The sequence below is a fragment of the Giraffa tippelskirchi genome, chromosome 11 (assembly GCF_054371585.1).
Source record: "Giraffa tippelskirchi isolate mGirTip1 chromosome 11, T2T-mGirTip1v1.2.pri, whole genome shotgun sequence".
NCBI classification, from domain to species: domain Eukaryota; kingdom Metazoa; phylum Chordata; class Mammalia; order Artiodactyla; family Giraffidae; genus Giraffa; species Giraffa tippelskirchi.
In genome coordinates this window covers 20,115,979-20,135,832 of record NC_137285.1, presented here as the reverse complement: position 1 = coordinate 20,135,832, position 19,854 = coordinate 20,115,979, and the positions used below count along the sequence as shown (strand labels likewise).

General features: G+C 47.2%; 2 protein-coding genes across 20 annotated transcripts in view; one reads left to right on the top strand and one right to left on the bottom strand.

The window, feature by feature from the left end:
- Positions 1-11,817, top strand: part of RILPL1 (Rab interacting lysosomal protein like 1) — a 43,066-nt gene extending 31,249 nt beyond the window's left edge. For 3 of the 18 annotated variants that reach the window (XM_081540458.1, XM_081540455.1, XM_081540448.1), the window contains exons 6-9: positions 1,649-1,741; positions 8,696-8,783; positions 9,061-9,084; positions 10,972-11,817. In XM_081540458.1, coding sequence (XP_081396584.1) covers positions 1,649-1,741; positions 8,696-8,783; positions 9,061-9,063 — 184 coding nt within the window. In that variant the 3' untranslated portion in view covers positions 9,064-9,084; positions 10,972-11,817. Of the gene's footprint in view, positions 1-1,648; positions 1,760-8,695; positions 8,805-9,060; positions 9,089-10,971 lie in introns of all 18 variants that reach the window. The other 15 variants (XM_081540457.1, XM_081540453.1, XM_081540447.1 and 12 more) reach the window with 7 other exon arrangements.
- A 3,609-nt stretch (positions 11,818-15,426) lies between these two features.
- Positions 15,427-19,159, bottom strand: SNRNP35 (small nuclear ribonucleoprotein U11/U12 subunit 35). 2 transcript variants are annotated; one of them, XM_081540501.1, is made up of 3 exons: positions 19,071-19,159; positions 18,235-18,399; positions 15,427-16,308 (listed from the first exon to the last, which is right to left on the bottom strand). In XM_081540501.1, the coding sequence occupies exons 2-3, from the start codon at positions 18,238-18,240 to the stop codon at positions 15,568-15,570; spliced, it is 747 nt and encodes a 248-aa protein (XP_081396627.1). In that variant the 5' UTR covers positions 18,241-18,399; positions 19,071-19,159; the 3' UTR covers positions 15,427-15,567. The 2 variants fall into 2 exon arrangements, with proteins under 2 accessions (XP_081396627.1, XP_081396628.1); XM_081540502.1 differs by lacking the exon at positions 18,235-18,399.
- Between the last annotated feature and the right edge of the window lie 695 nt (positions 19,160-19,854).

Genomic DNA, 19,854 nt, shown 5'->3' with positions numbered 1-19,854 from the left:
CACCTCATACTCATTCAGCTTTGTACATGTGCTTAGTCGCTCAGTCGTGTCCAACTCTGTGTGACCCTGTGGACTGTAGCCTGCCAGGCTCCTCTATCCATGGGATTCTCCAGGCAAGAATACTGGAGTGGGTTGCCATCCCCTTCTCCAGGGGATCTTCCTGACCCAGGGATCGAACCCATGTCTCATGTTTCCTGCATTGGCAGGTGGGTTCTTTACCACTAGCGCCACCTGGGAAGCCCCAGCTTTGTACACATTGCCCTTCTATTGGTTCCTCAAAACACACCTTGCTCAGTTCAGGTAACCTCAGGACCTTTGCACATGATGCTCCTACAGGTGGAAAAACATTCCCCATGACTCTTCCCACAGTTGGCTCCTGGTCACTCAGGGTTCAGGTCAGATGTCACGTCCTGAAAGAGGCCTTCCTTGACCATCATCACCCCTTCAAAGGAGTACTCTGTCCTAGTCACTGTCTGTCATTTTACTCAGTTTTGCTCTTTCTTTTTGGCTGTGCTGGGTCCTCATTGATTTGTGTGGGCTTTCTCTAGTTGCAACAGGTAGGGGCTACTCCTCGTTGTGGTGCTCAGGCTTCTCATTGTGGAGCACAGGCTTCAGTAGTTTTGGCTCTCAGGCCCTCATGCGGGCTTAGTTGCTCCACAGCATGTGGAATCTTCCCTGACCAGGGGTCAACCCATGTCCTTCTGCACTGGCAGGTGGATTCTTACTCACTGCACCACCAGGGAAGTCCCACACCCCCCTCAGCTTTACTTTCTTCATGGCTTTTTTCACCATCTCACATTCTCCTGTTCAGAAACATGCTGGTTTTATTGTCTGTTTCCACACCAGACTGCACCATCATGGCACCAGAAACCTTACATGTCTTGTTCATGACTAAGTTCCCAGCACTCAGGATGCAGCTTAGCCCAGAGTAGGTGCACAAGTGCCTGTTGAATAGAAAACTGGAAGGAAGGACCAGTGTGGTCCCTGCCCTTATAGGAAAGATAAGACATCAGAGAAAATACAATGCCATACACGCTTATTGAAAACCCACTGCGGGTCTGCCATGTAAGAGAGTTTTATGACAGTGTGTGCACTGGCTGCTTGAAGAAGAGAGAAATCTCTTCTGGCTTGGGGATGGGGTGGAAATCAGGAAGGCTTCATGGAGGAGGTGGCATTTGAACTGGGCCTTCTCTAAAGGACAGGGTACTTTTCAGATATGGGAGATGTTGTGGGTGGCATATTCCAGGCAGAATGAATCACAAAGGCGTGGAGACAAGGAAACATTTGGCAAGAACAGGAAATAGGAAATCATTCTATTTGGCTAAACTCTCCAAAGTAAACTTAAAATAGAGATGTGGGTACCTTCCTGAAATTTCTCACGCATGGCCAACTGGGCCAAAGGACCTGCAGGCACCTGTGTGCATTGCCTCCAGGACATATCCTTCCTCTTAACTGGCCATTCCAGAAGCCAGCCCCTGAGGCAGAGAGCTTGTGGGGCAGAGGCCACCGTTGTTGGCCTCCTGGGTCCCCTATTATCACTCCCTTGTAAAGTATGTGCCCTCTCAGACCACCAGACAGTGCCCTTGGAATATTCCAGCTTTCATGGAATTGTTGACTCTCTAATCTCATGTCTCTCAACTCCTTCCAGTGAAGAAATCGAAGAGGAGAATCGAATACCCCAACCTCCACCCATTGCCCACCCGAGAATGTCTCCCCAGCCCGAGTCTGGGATCAAGCGACTGTAAGTGCTGCGCTTCCGGTGACTGGAGCTTCTCGTTGGCGGCTGAGCTGGTGGTTCACACGGCCTCTCACTTCTCCTGGGCACCTGCTCCAGGCTGGGGCTTGTCACTAACCACCTCCCACTGAGATGGACCTAACCCTGGGGGACTCTGGGCCTAGCCCTTGACTTGGCGTTCACCTCTGTACCTTGCAGGCTGAGTTCCTCCTAGGGGTATGGGGGTTGGTCCCTGGGCAGAGAGGTTTGAGGAAGGCTGAGGGGGCTGGAAAGGGCTGGGACCTATGGCTGAAGCTCAGGGCTTGCTTGAGTGTATAAGGTGGGGCATGTCTCTGAAGACAGCAAATAATGCATGGTGGGGAAGGTTTATGCATCTTAAGGGCTTGAAACCCCAGCTCTGAGATGTCCGAATGGCCGCAGGTCCACCCTATCTATGCTTTTCTGTGATGACTTTAGCTGTCCCTCCATCTTTCTATTAAGTATTCATTGGTGCATAATACATGCAGAGGCAGGTCGTGGTTGCTGTGGGGAACACACAAGAAAAAGAGCAACCTAGTCGTTGCCCTCAACTAGACTTAAAGCTACTTCAGGGATCCTCGCATCAAAAGACTCCTTTGAGACTCGGATGAGAGGTTGCAGACCATTTCCTGGAGGGGTGGGGGTAGGAAATCAAACAATTTTGCAAACAGTTTTTGGTTCATTGACCTCTGCAACCCTTCAGATAAAGAGTTAAAGCTCTAGTCTCATTAGCTAATAGCTACTAAGAACCTACTATGTGCTAATACCTACTAAGAATGTACTATGTGCCCAGTACTGTCCCGGCAGATTGAGTCCTCACCATAGCCCTGTGTTATTGTTCAGTCGCTTAGTCATGTCCGACGTTTTGCGACCCCATGGACTGCAGCATGCCAGGCTTCCCTCTCCTTCACTATCTTTCAGAGTTTGCTCAAACTCATGTCCATTGAGTCAGTCATGCCATCCAACCATCTCATGCTCTGTCGTCACCTTCTCCTTCTGTCCTCAGTCTTTCCCAGCATCAGGGTCTTTTCCAGTAGCCCTGTGAGGTGGGGGCATTGTCATTCCCATTTTACAATTAAGGAAACTGAGGCACTGAAGTCAGCCACATGCCCAGGGTCATACAGCTAATAAGAGGCAGTCAGGGTTCAAACCCAGGCACCTGGCCCAGAGCTCCCATTTTAAACTGCAGGAGGGCCTCCCACTCCCAGTTATCTTGTGGCCTCCTGTTGTCCCCTAAGAGGGTCTTCCTGGCTCTCAGCCTTACAACTTATTGTAAAAGAGGCCTCAGTTCTTCCACACAAACCCTGGTAGAAGCTTTGTGAAAGCGAGTGGCATGGGTTGGAAAGCTAGCTGGAGTGTTTGGAGAGGGGAATTGGGGTGTTGCTTGAATGCCTCAAACTTTAAAGCCCATTTATGTTTGAAAATCCTCGACTAGTTCTTATCCAGTGAATTGACTTAAGCCTCAGGGTTGGGGGATGGGAAGGGAATGCACAGTGTGTATAACTGCTGGACCTTCTGCTCTTAGTTTTTGTTTGGTTTTATTTGGTTTTGGTTTTAGTTTTTGATTGAGCTGGGCGGCGTATGGGATCTTAGTTCCCTGACCAAGGATTGAGCCCACACCTCCTGCATTGGAAGTGGTTTTTTAAGATTTTTTTTTCATGTGGACTATTTTTAAAGTCTTTATTGAATTTGTTACAATATTACTTCTGTTTTAAGTTTTGGTTTCTTGGCCTTGAGGCATGCAGGATCCTAGCTCCCCAACCAGGGATTGAACTTGTACCCACCACGTTAGAAGTCCAGTGGTTACTGGACCGCCAGGGAAGTCCCTGGGTTGTTTTTTGTTTTTGTTTTTGTTTTGCCCTTAGAAAGGGATGACTTGTTCAAATGCTGGGCCCTGGGAAAGGCTGGCCTCCCTCTAGAGTGCGGGGTTAAAGATGTGGTTTTCTTCCAAGCTGCTCTTGGCCAGCTTCACACGTTGTTTGCTTGGCCCTCCATCTGCTGGATTTGGGAGGGGGTGTGGTCCCCAGTTCTGCTTAGGGATAAATATTTCCTGGGGGTGAAGCTTGGAACTATTAATTAATTGGCCTCCTCTGGATCTCAACACCATGTCGGCCATGTATTAGTTTGTAATCTAACGATGGCACTTGAAACGCACCTCTAAGTAACTTAAAATAAACTGTCGGTCAAGCAACTAACAATTTTCAGGTCATCTTGGCTTTAGATTCAGCTGGATCCAGACCTTGTCATCAGGGCTTTGCCTCGTTCCCTCAACCTCTACCCTGGTTTTCCTTTCTGTGTGCTGTATTCTTGGGTGGCAGTACAGCCGCCATCAGCTCAGGCTTCTGCTTTCTGGTATGAAACTTTAGCTGGAAAACAGAATCTCCCACAGGGTCACAGAATTGAGTCTCATTGGCTCTGACCAGGTCACATGACCACCCCCTAAGCCAATCACAGGGCAGTGCATCCATAGGTCTGATCTGCTCTCATTCTCATACCTGAAGCTTGGAATAGCTTTAACTGCATCCAGTTCCCACGGACTGAAGTTAAGGGAGGGACAGGCCCCAAGCGAGATCAGTTTGCTGAGCAGAGAGAAGTAACCAGCATCCACTGTAACCTCATCTTCGGGGAGAAGGAGCCCTTTGGTCTTGATTCTCTGATGTACTCAGTATCCTTGGTTAAGATTTCCCATTCAGCACTTCGTAAGAAGTGGGATTCATTTAGCTGAGACCCTGATCTGTCCTCCAGCCCCACTTGCATGTAAGGATGAGCAGGAAGTGAAAAGTGAAAGTGTTAGTCACTCTGTCATGTCCAACTCTTTGCGACCCCATGGACTGTAGCCTGCCAGGCTCCTCTGTCCATGGAATTCTCCAGGCAAGAATACTGGAGTGGGTAGCTATTTCCTTCTCCAGGGGATCTTCCAAACCCAGGGATCAAACCCAGGTCTCCTGCATTGCAGGCAAATTCTTTACCGTCTCAGCTACCAAGGAAGCCCTAGGACAAGCAGAAGGGATCTTACATGCTTTGGCTTAAATCCTAGGGAACTAGAGAAAACATTTATGAGCTCACACAGTTCCTCCCTTGGCTAAGGGAAGGATAAGACCAAGAAAGCAGCATCTTCTTCCCTCAGCAGTTCCTTCCCTTTAGCAGTCAGACCTTTCCATCATCTCTGCTCCACCAGTACTGCATTTACAGCATCTCCAGCACTGTAATTCCAAGTCACATGTAATTCTAAGGCTTCCTTCTGAAGCAGTGTTGTTCTGACTTTCTAGTTTTCCACTCCAGCCCCCTTTCTCTAAAACAGGTAATTAAGTGTTGGTTTTTGCAAATCTCAAACTAGGTAAAATCCAGAGGAAAGGTATCAGAATTAGCTAACACTCTTTTTTTTCTACTAGTTCTACCCACACGTGAGTTGGCTGTGGTGTCTGGTCCTCTTTTTTCCAGATTTTTCCAGAAAGGACTCTGTTCTCAAACTCCATCTCCCCTTTAGTTTGGCCTCTGGTTGCTCAGCAAGACCTGGGGTTCTGAGCCTGGCTGGAGAAGCAGCTGGAATCTGGGAGCCAGAGACAGACAGAGAGGGAGAGAGAATTCAGAATCTCTCTTCCATGGAGTGCAGGTGGCTAGTCCCATGGCTGCCCCGGTCTTCTGGGGGATAAGTGGGAGATCAAACCAGCACAAAAGGCTTTTGACCAGCCCAGACAGGACAGCGGTTGCCTTTGTCCGCCTTGGCCACTGACCGGAAGCTGCATCAGGGCGACCACGAGCTCAGAGCCTGGGGCAGAAATGGATCTTCCCTGGGGATGAGGGAAGGGAGTGGCCATTCTTAAGATGGTTCCACGCCTGTCTCCCTCTCCATCCTTCACTCTCAGGCACCCATCTGGGTCTGTCTGGTCCCTTTGTCCTGGCTTTTGTGGAATATTAGTCATACAGCTTTTTTTTTTTTTTTTAATTTACTTGGCTGCTCCAGGTCTTAGGTGCTGCACTTGGGATCTAGTTGCCTGACTTAGGTATGGAACCCAGGCCCCTCCTCATTGGGAGCGTAGAGTCCCAGTCACTGGACCACAGTGTCCAGTGTGTCGGGAAGTCCTGACACGGCCTTTTTAGTGCAGCTCACAGCCCTTCCCCAGCTCAACTTCCTGCCCTCGACCACTTTCCCCACCCACCAATGAGTAAGCAGTAACTATTTAATATTTTGGAGGTTCTACCCTGTCGGGAGATTCAGAGCTGGGACGTTTAGCCCCATTTCTCAGATGAGGAAACTGAGGCCCAGAGAAGCCCATTGACTTCACTGCAATCACTTGCTGGGAAGGATAAAGTTGGGATGGACTGGAACCCATGCCTTTTTTTGCCACCCAGCCCCATGCTTGCCCCAACCACCTCATTCGGCCTCCGTGCCCCTCCTTTTCTTTACCTCCCCCACTTCCCGAGTCACCAGCTGTGGGCTGACTGCCCAGTTCCCTTATCTCTCAAATGCACCACCAGCCAGAGACGCCAGAGTCTACATTTCTGGGCTGAACTGGTCGAGGGAACCAGAAACTCAAGCCGCCTGTCCAAACAGCGTGCCCAGAGGACGTTCCAAGAATAGCTTGTGATTGAGCAGCTGCTGGCCAGAGAGTCTGGGCTGGCACTGCCTGGGAAGGTCACGAGGGAGCGCCTGAGTGGCTCCACCCTCGTCCCCAGTGGACACCAGGCACCAGCGCCCCCTTTGTGTCGCTCGCAGCTCTCCATCACGGGCTGACAGGCACACACAGGGCTGCTGAACAGAGGCAGGGGGCTGACCAGGGAGGCAGGCAGCTGGCAGTGGGCATAGAGGCTCAGCTGGGGAAGCTGAAATCAGAACAGCTGGCCTCACACACTGGAAAGGCTGGCCTTGGAGCAGGCGGTCACCTGAGTATCCAACGGTAGTGACAACGGTGCAATCTCTCCCTGTCCTCCTACCTGCCACCCTGCTCACTGCAGCCCAGAAATAACTTCTTCATAGCCACCCTTGCACTGCCTGAAATGCCACTGTTAGAACCTCATTTGCTTTGAGTCTTCCAGAAATAATTGTCACAGGGTGGGGCGGTGGTGGGGGCTGGGGGAAGCTTGAAACCAGCTACATTGTATCCAGGATATAACTTTTGACCAAAACAGTCTTTTTTCATGGCAGTGGCTGTCCCTCTGAAGGAGGTGGCTTCTGCAGGGAGGCACCTGGAATGGGGAGGGGAGGGGGGCTGTCCATGTCAGGGATCCCAGCAAGACCTACAGAGAGTAGCTTAACCAGAACCCCCTCCTGCCTCCCAGCCAGGTGTCCCAAGGCTCTGATGCATCAATATGGCCCTATTGGGCCCCAAATGAAGTCCAGCATTTCCCAGTAGGCAAACATCTGTCCAGGCAAAATACCCAGCCTGCATTGGGGCCATCCCCCAAACAATGACTGTGTCTTTGGGGGCTCCCTGTTGTGCTAGAGAGAGCATAAAGGTGAGTACAGAGCCTTATGGCCAAGAAGCTAATGGTGCCCGCTACCCTGGCCTCTGGGGACTGGGCCCATTCAGTGGGAAGCCCCTCACTGTCACCATGAGAAGCCGTTCAGATGGTTCTGCTGAGATGCCAGCTCCCAGCTACTTTGGGGAGTTGCATCAAAGGTGATCCAGACACAGAGAATTCTCAAACCTCATTTGAGATCATCGTATTATTATATCTTTTCCCCAGCCAACCTCTTTAAAAAAACAAAACAAACAAAAACAAAACCAAGCTGTTCAAAATAAGCTCTGGAGGCGTGGTTAGAGTTTATTCTTCATTTTCCTTGCCCAGACAAGGAACCGATGAGCATTCACTGTTGTTTGTTGTTCAGTGGCTAAGTTATGTCTGACTCTTTGCAACCCCATGGACTGCAGCACGCCAGGCTTCCTGTCGTCCACTGTCTCCCGGAGCTTGCTGAGTAGGCTCTGGCTTATCCAGGGGAGCGATTGTGCAGCCTCTCTCCTGCCTGGCCCATCCTGGCTGCCTCATCTTCTCTCTTGGGTCTCCCCTGGCTGCCTTCAGGGTACCGAGCCTGCAGCTTGTGGCAGCTGGGGGAGACGGGCTGGAAGATACCCACGATGTCACCACTGAATCCCACAGCAGGTTTTGATCCACCATTCTCCACACCCAGGCCTGTGTTTTCAGCCCTCAAGGCCAGCCTATCTTCTCTAGGTGGTTGTCACATGCTGTTTGTTTGCTAGGGTTGCTGTACCACAAACCAAGCTGGCTTAAACAACAGAGATGTATTGTCTCACAGTTCTGGAAGCTAGATGCCAAGATCAAGGTGTTTGGCAGGGTCTGTTCCTTCAAAGGGTCGTGAAGGATTGTCTTCACCATGCCTCTCTCCTAGCTTCTGGTGGTTTGCTGGCCATCTTTGGCTTTTGTTCACTCATAGAAGCATCACCCCAAACTTGGTCTCCATCTTCACATGGCCTTCTTCCTGTGTGCATGTCTGTGTCCACATGTCCCCTTTATAAGGACACCAGTCATATTGGATTGGGGCCACCCTACTCTGGTATGACCTCACCAAAACTAGTTATATCTGCAAGGGTTCTATTTCTAAATAAGGTCACATTCTGAGCTAGGGGTTAGGACTTTCCAAAATATGAATGGAGGCGGGGTGGTAGGTGGGCAGCACAGTTCCATGTAAACTATAAGCAAACCTTTCAGCTGACCTGTCTGTGGAGTGTGTTTCTTTTTCATGCCTCGCCCCCCCTTTTTTTTTTAATTTGGTTCCACCGAGTCTTTGTTGCAGCATGTGGGATCTTTAGTGGAGGCATGCAAACTCTTAGTTGCAGCATGTGGGATCTAGTTTCCTGACCAGGGGTCAAACCCGGGGCCCCTTGCATTGGGATTGAGAAGTCTCAGCCACTGGACCACCAGGGAAGTCCCAACCTCCCCTGTTTTTATCTTCTCTGTGTCTATCTGTACTTTTCTAACCAGGATCTTTACAGCCATAATGCCCATGGTAGCAGCCGGACTGATAATAGATGACCCCACCCTGCAGCCTGTCCGACGACTTGTGTCCCTCGTAGGCACTGGATTTTTTCTGGTTTCCTTTTGAGCTGTGCCTTTGCGATGTCTGCTGTGGCTACCGCTGGGGCTGGCCTGTCTCCTCTGGCCCCTTTAGCTGCATGGCCATCTCCCTGCGTGTTCCCATTGGAAGTGGGTGTTGAGTGTGATTTCAAACGTGCCACTCATGAACGCTCCATCTGCACGAGTGAAGCCTTGGAATTCTGGGCTCTCTCACCGATAATTCTTTTTGTCTTTTCTGTTTCCATTCTAAAACCACCTTGTCAATGATCCAGTAAAGAAGGTCCTTTAAATGACGGGTCAGTAAGCCACACCCACCATGACCCATCCCCCTGAGTGACACTAATGCTGTATTTTTCGATGTTCACACCCTGGCTTTCTAAACTGCTTTGTTTTGCCAAGCCATCATCAGCAAGCCGTTTGAGCTTGTTAACAGGAAAAGCAGAAGAGGGGACACAGAAAGTCCTCTTTCTGCGTCCACTTGGACAGGAAGTGGCAAGTGGCTTTCCTGCTTGAATCAAGCAGACATGATATGTATCAGTGATGAATGCTGCTATATTTATGGCCAGCTTAATTGCTTCAAATACATTATGGAAAGAGCTCCCAAAATGAGAGTCATTCCTTCATTTGCCAGTACATATATTGGTTGCAGGAAGAAAAAGAGGCTTTACATATACATGTACATATATGCCTGAGTCCCTTCGCTGTTCACTTGGAACTATCACAACATTGTTAATCGGCTATACCCCAGTACAAAGTAAAAAGTTTAGAAACAAACAAACAAAAACAGTCCAAGAAGACATCATTAAAAGAGAGAGAGAGAGACTTTAGCTGGTAGAGAGAATTTCTCCAGGGAGACTTGGCTTGCCCCAGCTTTACAATGAAAGACTACTTCATTCCTGGTAGGAAGTGATTGTAGGATCCAGTAACCACAGAATAGGAAAATCATTTTCATCCAAATGTGACTAAAACTGAACTCCATAGGCCACAGCACTAAAAAACAGAAACAAAACAAACAAACAACAAAACCTAATAGGTAAACGGACAGAGGGAACTAAAAATAGTTGACCTGAAGCTTTGATTTTTCAGGGGTTCCTTCCTATTCCTGCTCTCAGAAAACATAACTGAATTACTATAACTCTGACCAAGTTCAAAAACCAAAATTCAAGAGTAGAGAAACTTAGTAAGGATAGAAATCATCTTTAATTAGAAGCTGGGAGTACAGGAGGACAGTTGGCAGCTTAGAAAGGACTTATCAGAAATACTCAACGTGAGCCAGCTCGGGTTGACTGCCCTGGGTCCTTGACTCTTGAGGTGGAGTTTAAGCTGCCTTTGTTTCAAGTGGGCTGCTTTGTCAGCTTTTTGCCTGAGATTTCCACTTTTATCATTCAGGCATCTGATGGTTCACTCGGATTGATCAGTGATCAACAGTCACAGCTATTTGAAAAAGACTTCATGGTCTACTGTAGCCATGTAGATAGTAACTGTGACAACTTATAAAGGCTCTCACCATTAAATCACTTCTTGTCACTTGTCCAAATTGATATTTCCCAAATTTCTTTCACAGTTTGTATTCACAGTGTTTATCTAATCAGTACACATGTGTACTATTACTTGATATATATTTCTTAATATGTATTTTAATCTCTTTTCTTAACTACCTACTTTCAGCTCATTCTAAGCAGTAGAAATGTCCATGAAATTTGGACTTTGAGGTGCTACTTATCTAGCTTCTCAATTCACATCACATAAATACATAGTTACTTTTAAAAACATTCATCTCTCTACATCTGAATCATCTTACATCTCATATGGCTTCTGAGTATTCCTTTCTCTGCATCATTGAGGTAAAGAAACCCATGACGTATGTTTCCAGTAGCTTTTTATTTCCACTGGTAAGGAGAAGAAATCCCCTGTAGTGCTTAAGGGGGGAGGTACATCACACATCACCTACGTGCACGCTCTGCTCACACTGTGTCACCTCCAAGGTACCATGACAGTCACATGCAGAATCAACCCCCCGCTGCTTTCCGGAATAACTCTGACCCGCACCCCCAGCCTTTTCTTTCACACCTTGAGTTGATTCACTCCCCTCACGTTTGCTGCTGTACGTCCCTGGCAATTGCAAAACCTGTGACGTGCACAGCCAAGGGCAGCCTCTCATTTCCGTCTTTCCCTTCCCAAAGGTTTAGCTTCTTCTCCCGAGATAAGAAGCGTCTGGCCAACACGCAGAGAAATGTGCGCATCCACGAGACCTTCGGCCAGTGGGCCAACTGCCACCGCGATGACGGTTACACGGAGCAAGGACAGGAGGCCCTGCAGCACCTGTGACCGTGACCCACCTCTGTCCTCGGACCTGAACCACCAGGGGCTGCCATGGAACATGGCCACCTCGGGTATCACACCCTCAAAACTGATCCCTCCAACAGACTGTCTGCTTCGAGGAAGCACGTTGAAAAACTGATGCCAAACTCGAAAGAGACGTTTATTTATACCAGGGCTACCACCGTTTCTAATAGATGACTCCAATCCCTTAAGATATATATTTAATAAGGCCATGAGCAGAGGCCGACTTTTGCATTAACTTCAGTAACACGAGCTTCGCCAGATACATCACCTGCTGCTCTAATTGCTGTTTGACTCGCTTTGTATGAAATTCTTTGTGTAGAAATTTTATGATCACATTTGTCATACTGACATGGGAGGCAGGGACGTGGTAGGTTTTCATTAGTTGCATTCATGATATTGTCATGGTGGTAGCAGAATATATAGGATGCATTGACTAGACAGGGAGGGCCTCCGAAGTCACAGGACACACTGGCCCTGCTGAGACACAAAGCAACAGAAAACAGGGAAGACAGTCCTCCCACCCAGAAACTGGAGACAAGTTTGCAAGAGCCTGTGGTTCTCTATTGCACCTTGTTACTGATAATGCCTAGAGCATGTAGCAATGTTCAAGGCCAGTGCCTTGGAATCTGCTGTGAGTTATGCAGTACTAACCAAACAAAGTTGCTAAGGATGAGACACTGCAATGGTTCTTGTGTGTGTTCTTTTTTGTTGGCATCTTGTTTCCTTTCAGCATTTACTGTGTCAAATACTTAGTCCCCTGGGAAGAAGACAAAGATCCCAAAGTGGATTGAGAGTGAGGTGTGGAGCCCTAAGGGATGCTGGATGGTGGGTGGGGTAGACTTGGCAGAGAGAGGGTGGTGGGTAAAAAGATGGCTTGGGGACCACTGATGTCTGGCTGACTTCTGGGGCTGTGGTGGACAGCTGGATGCCCTGTCTGTAACTGGCAAGTTGGGGGTTTGCCCAAATAATGCTTTTTCTCCACCCAACAGGGCACCTAGGGTGCAAGGCTTGAGAGAGATACCATTTCCCAACAGAGCACTCAAGGACATCTGACTGGGCTGCTTTCTACACGTTTTACTGTGTTGTGCTAAGAAATCCGGAGAAGGCAATGGCACCCCACTCCAGTATTCTTGCCTGGAAAATCCCAGGGACGGCAGAGCCTGGTGGGCTGCTGTCTATGGGGTCGCACAGAGTCGAACACGACTGAAGCGACTTAGCAGCAGTAGCAGCAGCAGCTAAGAAATCATCAGGTTGGTTTACAGAATCTACATGAACTCTGTTTACCGATCACTAAGAAAAATAATCAGACAGGATAATGTTGGTTTAGAGTGGTGGTTCTCCAACCTGACTGCCATTAGAACTATTGGAGTTTACTCTCAGAGAGTATGAAAGCCTGCCAATGCAGGAGACTCGGGTTTGATCCCTGGGTCAGGAACATCCCCTGGAGGAGGAAATGGCAATCCATTCCAGCAGTCTTGCCTGGGAAATCCCATGGACGGGGGAGCCCAGTGGGCTACAGTCCAGGGGGTCGCAAAGAGTCAGACACGGCTGAGCAACTTAACAACAAAACTGATCCCCTATCAAACTCCCCCCATCATGTTTGATTGCCCTTCCCTGGGGTAACCAGTGTTGGTAGTTTCCTAGGTGTCTTTCCTGAAATAATTTATAAATATATATGCAGTCATGTAAAAAACAGATGTATTTCTGTTCTTTTTACATAAATGGCAGCATATGACACGCATCTCCTTCTGTACCTTTCATTCCTTAGAATACCCCGGATATAACTCCACAGCAGTATAAGAGACATTGAATCTCAACCAGGGGTGATTTTAGCCCCCAGGGATGTTTGGCACTCTCTGGAGACATTTTTGGTTGTCACAACTGGGTGGGGGGTGGGTGCGGATGCTGTCATCCATCCTGGGTAGGCCCCAGGGATGTTGCTAAATATCCTACAATGCATAACCCAGCACCCGATACCAAAGAATATTCCAGCCCCAAATGTCCATGGTGCCAGTACTTAGGAACCCTGGTCAACCATACAGAGTGTAATTTGCTTATGTTTGTCCAGGCCCATGGGTGGACAGATGGCTTCCAGTTTTCCTAAAACAGCACTACACGCTTTCATACTTGTGCATCGGCCTGCAGAATCAACTAGAAGCAGAATTGCTGGGTCAGAGGGAGTCGGCCTTTGCCATGTTAATGGCTACAGTCCCTGCCAGGGTAGGGCGGGGGGGAAAGGGAGGTAGTCCTCCTTTTTTTTTTTTTTAAGTTATCAGGGCTGATACAAGACTAAACCCAAATGTCCAGGGGCAGGGTCTGAGTTTGTATGTTTTTTTTCACCCATTCATGTTCTGGTACTCAGGGTTGGTAAATGCCGGCTTAGACTACGTACACACTGCCACTGGAGACTTCCCTGTTGGTCCAGTGCTTAAGACTCCGTGCTTCCAATGCGGGGGGTGAAAGTTCGATCCCTAGTTGGGGAACTAAGATCCCACATGCTCTGTGGCAGTCAAAAGATAAAAATTAGAACTAAACAAAACACTGCCACTGGATGTGTTACTTCTGAAGCCATCTCACAACTCATGTTCTTGGATGGGGATCTCTCGTTTACCTAATATACCTGCTAACTAACTCTAGCCCATAACAGATGTTTTAAATGAAATGTGGGTGAAATCAGAAAGGTGTTCCTGTAAGATTGTTGAGATTTGGGAGATTGTAAATTATTGCACTGGAAATTGAGAAAGAGTATATTTTTCTAAAACAGTGCTAACAGTAATTTTAAGATATTGTAGGTCCCCAATGTAACAATGAGATTCATACTCCTGATGCAAAAACCTAGTAATGAATGTGTGACTCTTGATACTAAATCAGGCATTTATTCTGTATGAGACATCCTGAATTTTAAGAACTAAACTTTCAAAGATACAGTCATGAATAAAACAAAAATGTTAAATGTCACTTTCTTGAAAACCATAGGAATAGTATGGCACTGATTCAAAGTCCTCAGAAGTTAAGGTCAATATATCTGGCTTTTAAACAAACCAGAGGCCAGATGGTCGAGGGAAAAGGCAAGTCAGTCCATCAGAACTAGATACTGACCTTTCGTGGATTTCACTTTGATTTTACTGTCACTTCTCTTGAACTTTTCTCTTTTCCAAGGGCTAGAAGATTGCCATAGTCCATAGCCTCACAGCCCTGCAACTTTGGTTTTTCATTTTAAATGCCAGCCACCCCACCAGAAAAGGAAAGGGAAAAAAAAAGTAGTCAGCATTTGGCTGGAGAATGTAGTTATATTTGTTCAAGAGAAGCTGCCTACTGACCCAGAACACTTCGAGGACTGGCTTTTGGTTCTCCATCTCTGGACAATCTCCTTGGATTCACTTTTCTATCCTATTTTTATTTCACTTAACCAAACCCTTGCACTATGGACATAAAGATGGAAGATACAACTTTGATCCTGACCAGATTCAGGTTCCTGGGAGTCACAGATCAATGCAAATGGTTTCCAGGCATCACCTCTTTTTGCTACACCTTCAAAAAGGTCATTTCCAATAGATGGGAGAAAAAAAAAATCAAAACAAAGCTGTCTACTACCAAATTAAATGAGTAATGGTTCCTTACACAGGTCCTTCTGTACAGATGATGGCGACTATAAAATTGTTTCTCAAGCTTATCAATTAACAGGTCCTTAAAACTGTAAGATGAAGGGAATTCCCTAGAGATCCAATGGTTAGAACTCTGCACTCTCACTGCTGAGGGCCTGCGGGTTCAATCCCTGGTGGGGGAGTTAAGATCCCCACAAGCTGCCTATAAGCCCAAAAACAAAAACAGGGACTTCCCTGGTAGTCCAGTGATTAAGATTCCATGCTGGCAATACAGAGGACCCAGGTTCCCTGGTTGGTAACCAATATTCCACGTACCATGAGGTGTGGCAAAAGATTTTTAAAAATAATAAAAACTAAAAAACTGTAAGATGAAGAGGGGCTTCCCTGGTGGCTCAGATGGTAAAGAATCCGCCTGCAACGCAGAAGATCCAAGCCTGATCCCTGGGTTGGGACGATCCCCTGGAGGAGGAAATGGCAACCCACTCCAGTATTCTTGCCTGGAAAATCCCATGGACAGAGCAGCCTGGCAGGCTACGTCCACGGGGTTGCAAACAGTCAGACATGACTGAGCAACTAACACACACACGTAAGATGAAGAAGAGAAAATTCATATAATAGCGTGTTCAGCTTGAACCTGGGTTCCAGAGTCAAAAGAAAACTTACCCAACCCCATTATCATTGGAAAGGTTTTGTTCTGTTTTCATTTCAGCAGTAAGTTTTATTCAACCACTGGACTTAGACTTTGTACACAGGCCATGCGGTATCCCTGCACTCTTACTGGTCCTGCACCTTCCTTTGGGTTTGGGGAGGAAGAGGGGGAGGGATGGTCTACTTGCTTCTGTCCCTCTTCTCCCTCCCCTTGACCCTGTCATCTCTGAAGTCCCTCTCTCTCTCCCAGTCACCTTCCAGCCACGCCCTGGTTGGTTCTCTCTCCTGCCACCTTTTCTCCCGGCCCCTGTCGTGGTGGTCCCTCATCCTGGAGTCCCAGTGTCTTTCTCGGGACCGAGACCGCTCCCTCCTCTCCCTCTTCCCCTCTCGGAACTGGTCATTTTTCACAACTGGCAGGTTAATGGGTTTGCGAAAAGGCCGATCCCGCCCCCCAAATCTCAGCTGCCCAGATTCCTTCTTCCCACCCAGACCTCCTCCAAGTCGCCGAGGAATCCACCCTTTGAGAGTCCTCTCCAGCTCATAGTCCACAAATATTTCGTGCTGGTCGATGACCAGGCCGTCAGCATCCCGGTAAGCTTTGAGCAGAGAACGCTCATCTTTGTATTCGATGAAGGCGTAGCCCTTCGAAAAGCCTGTGACCAAGTCCCTCACTAGCCGAAGCCGCCGGATGTCCCCATAGCGGGAAAACACTTCCTTTAACTTCTCCTCTTTGGTCTGCAGGTTTAGTCTCGCCACAAACAGGGTGAGGAGGGGGTCCCCTGTGACACCTTTGTTGGGGGTGTATCGTGCCAGCATCGCCCTCCAGACGGCGCGATCGTGCGGGTCTTCGTCGGTGCCATCAATGCTGCCAGCTTTGAGCGGGTCATACTCCTTGGCAATGGGCATCCAATCATTCATGTTCTAAGGAGGGGCACAGCAAGCGTTTATGTAGCACTTACTATGAGCTCTGCCTTCAGTCTTTCCAACAACCCCATGAAGTGGATACTATTTTAAATCCCTTCTTCCAATAGGGAAGGAAGCAAAGGCTGAGACTTCCCAGTTAGAAAGCAGGGGCGACAGGATCACAGCCAGGCAGTGGGTCTCCAGGGTGCTCACACCTACTCCCCCACCCTCCCTCCAGGGAAGACAACATGCTGGGGTCTGAGGCATACATTTATTATCCAGCTTAGCCATAGTAGGGCATGTACAAACTCTTTTAATGTGGCAATATGGATCAAAATCCAAAATCAAAATCCAGGCTTGCCTTTCAGAAACTTTAAAACGGTCCTAGGAAAACCAGCCTGGGAACTTCTATGGAAAAGGGGGTTTTAAGAAACTCTTTACAAGTGGTCCAGTGGTTAGGACTGCCAGGGCAGGAGTTCAATCCCTGGTCGGGGAACTAAGATCCTCCCTGTAAGCAGAGTGGCCAATAATAATAATTTTTAAAAAAGAAAACAAACACCTCTGACTACCTCTGAATCTCAAACACATACTAACATAAACAATGGCATAACCCTCCATGAATTTCTCACCCGGCTCCAACTATGACCCACACCTGACCCATCTTATTTCATCTGTGCCCCCCACTCACATCTCCCTCCCAGATTATTCTGAACCTAATTCAAGATATTACATCATTCATCTGTAAATATCTCAGTGTGCATTACTAAGGGATAAGGACTTAAAAAAAAAAAAAGCTACAAGGGAAAATGGTGCTCTGAATGCAGTAAACAGGTAGCAAAGTCAAAATGACAGTGACCCAGCCTCAGGCTCTTCAGTTCAAAAGGAAGATGGAATTTCTTCTCAGTTCCCTAGCTGATAATCCATTTATGCTTTAGGGGTTGAGTATTGACTGCAATGGTAATTTGAGTCCAGCAAGCACACAGTCATCCATTTATTCTGATACAAGATCTCTCTCTTTTTTTTTTAACAGTATAGGTAAGGTTGAGTCTGACACTTGATAACTGACTTATGTGAATCTGTGGAATAAATCATATCCTGCTAATAATGTGACCACCTCTGTGAAGCTTTAGAGCCAATGCTGAAATATGTTACTTAAAAATAAGGGCTCTTTTGAGTATATCTGGTGATCTTCATTGGCTATATCATTTTTTTTTTTTTTTTTTGCCTCCTGGCTTGCAAGATCTTAGTTCCCCAAGGGCAGATTGAAGCTGCACCCTCTGAAAGGGAAGCAGTCTTAAACCACTGGACCACCTGGGAAGTCCCATCGTTGCCTTGTTTGGTTGATCTCTGCTCTGGTATTCTCTAAATGGCCCTAAAATTCTTAAAATTCTAATCTTACTTCCTGCCTCCATCACAAGGTTGCAGAGGAAAAAAAAAAACGTAATGATTATCGTTATCTTGTATAGAACACTTAGGAGGTGTCAGGCACTGTGCTAAGCACTTATCTCCCTTCACCTCTCAGCAATAACAGGACACACGTACTTCTATTGCCATTTCAGATGTGGAAAGTGAAATGCAAAAAGGTTATCTTTTGTCCCAAATCACAGAAGTAGCCCAGCTGTGGAGTTAGGACCAAGGGCTTTTTTGATTCCAGAGCTTGAACTCTTTAACTATTTCCTTAGATGGCTATCATAAAATATAAAGCTTGAAATGGGGATAGGAAAAAGCAGGCTAGGTCTAGGTATTGAAGGCTGACCATGACCCCAACCAAGTGAGAAGGAAACCCGTCCCTATTTCACAGGAAAAGGTTGCAAAGATCCACCAAATGAACCTGACGTTATTGTACACAGTCAGAGCTCCTGTTCAAAGCTGTAAGAATTCTTCAAATTAAAATCTGGAGAGAATTACAAAGGTATAAAAGATGAATTTTGTTTTCTCCCTCACCTGCATGCTCCTATCAATACTAAATACCAAGCGAACAGCGGACTTCACGGGTTCTCATTTCCTCCGTTGTAACATTACGTTGAGATTTCCTACTAATTTTTAGATTCTGGCTTTTTCAATTCTCAGTCATTACTTCATAAACGGGAATGGGATGTGAGATGAATCCTGCGAGGTGGAGGTGGGTTGGGCAATTAGCCATTAAAAACAGAAGTGTACAAACTGAAAAGGCTCTGGACTGGGAGTCAGAAAACCCAGGTTTAAGACCTAGTGCTCTCTTGGGCAAAATTTAAATCATTTGTTAAATGCTGCTAAATGCCTCTTCACCGGGTTTTATATGAAATAAGATAAGGTAGTGTCTTTGAAAGCGCTTTATAACTACAAATTATTATGCAAGTAAAATCTATTCTTAAGCAAATAAACAACGAACGCCTCCCCAGGTTGAAACTACAGAACAAAACTACCCGCGGTTCCCACCAAGTGGGAAACAATTTGACAGCTGGCTCACTGAGCCGTCAGAGCATGCGTAGTGGGGACCTGGACGCTAAGGCGGAAGTTTCGGTGAAAAAGCTTGTACTTCCAGTCACTCCTGAAGCACGTACGTTCGTCTTGGCCGCCGGCCCTGGATCCGCCAGCCCCTCATTTGGGTGCACACAGGAGGAAAGCCTAACCCAGCTATCGCCCCTGCTCCCCTCAACACAACCCCAAAAGGTTCCCCGCCACCGCCGTGCCCGGTTTCAACATGGCGGCCCACGCTCGAGCCGACACATTATCCAAGCCGATTCCCCTCGTCCTTCTCGCCAGGCTGGGCCCTACTCCACCTAGCCGCTCCCTCTCACCTCAGCAAAGCTCGGTCTCCTTTTCCCACCGAGACCTGTGCCGAGCTCGTCGCGACGGAAGATTCTTCTTCTTAGACCGACCGGACCTTAACATCTGAAGCAGCAGATTCGCCACAGGCCCTATTTTCGTCTTTCCTTTTATTGTAGGAAATTTAATCACAGGCATTGAGCATCAGAGGCGTATCGTCTCCGAAGAGAGTGAACTTTCCGCTTTTCTAAAATTTTTCATGAATATTAAGAAATGCTGAATTGAACAACTAACGAAAGTGCAGCTAGTTGACTGGGAGCCGTTGGATTTCCGTACGAGGAGATGTTTCAGCGCAGAGAGAGTTTCAGTTCTTAGACCCACTTTGAGAATTCGATTCATGTTACGGTTTTTCCCCCCTCAGAAAATGCGTGTGCCTGTTCACAAGGAAACGTTGTACGTATTTTTTTTGCCAGAGTTTTTCTAACAATATTGTAAAGCAATTATCCTCCAATTAAATAAATTTTAAATTTTAAAAAGAAAGTGAGTTTGGAGACTGATTTAAGAATCGCTTGGGAGCTGGTTTAAATGCCTTTCCCTGGCGCCCATAGCGATCTGTGAATTGAACGATCTCTGAAAATTTGTTTTTTTTGCAAGTTCCCAAACGGTTGTTTTAGGACCCCTGCCTTTACGGTTAAGAAGAGTAGATTTAAAACCTGGGCGTAAGAGAGAGAAGGGAAGGTCTTGCAATCAATAAATCTGTATAGAACCGATAGATGTGTGGTTCAGAGTATAGGTTTCTTGTTTGTTAGGTTAATA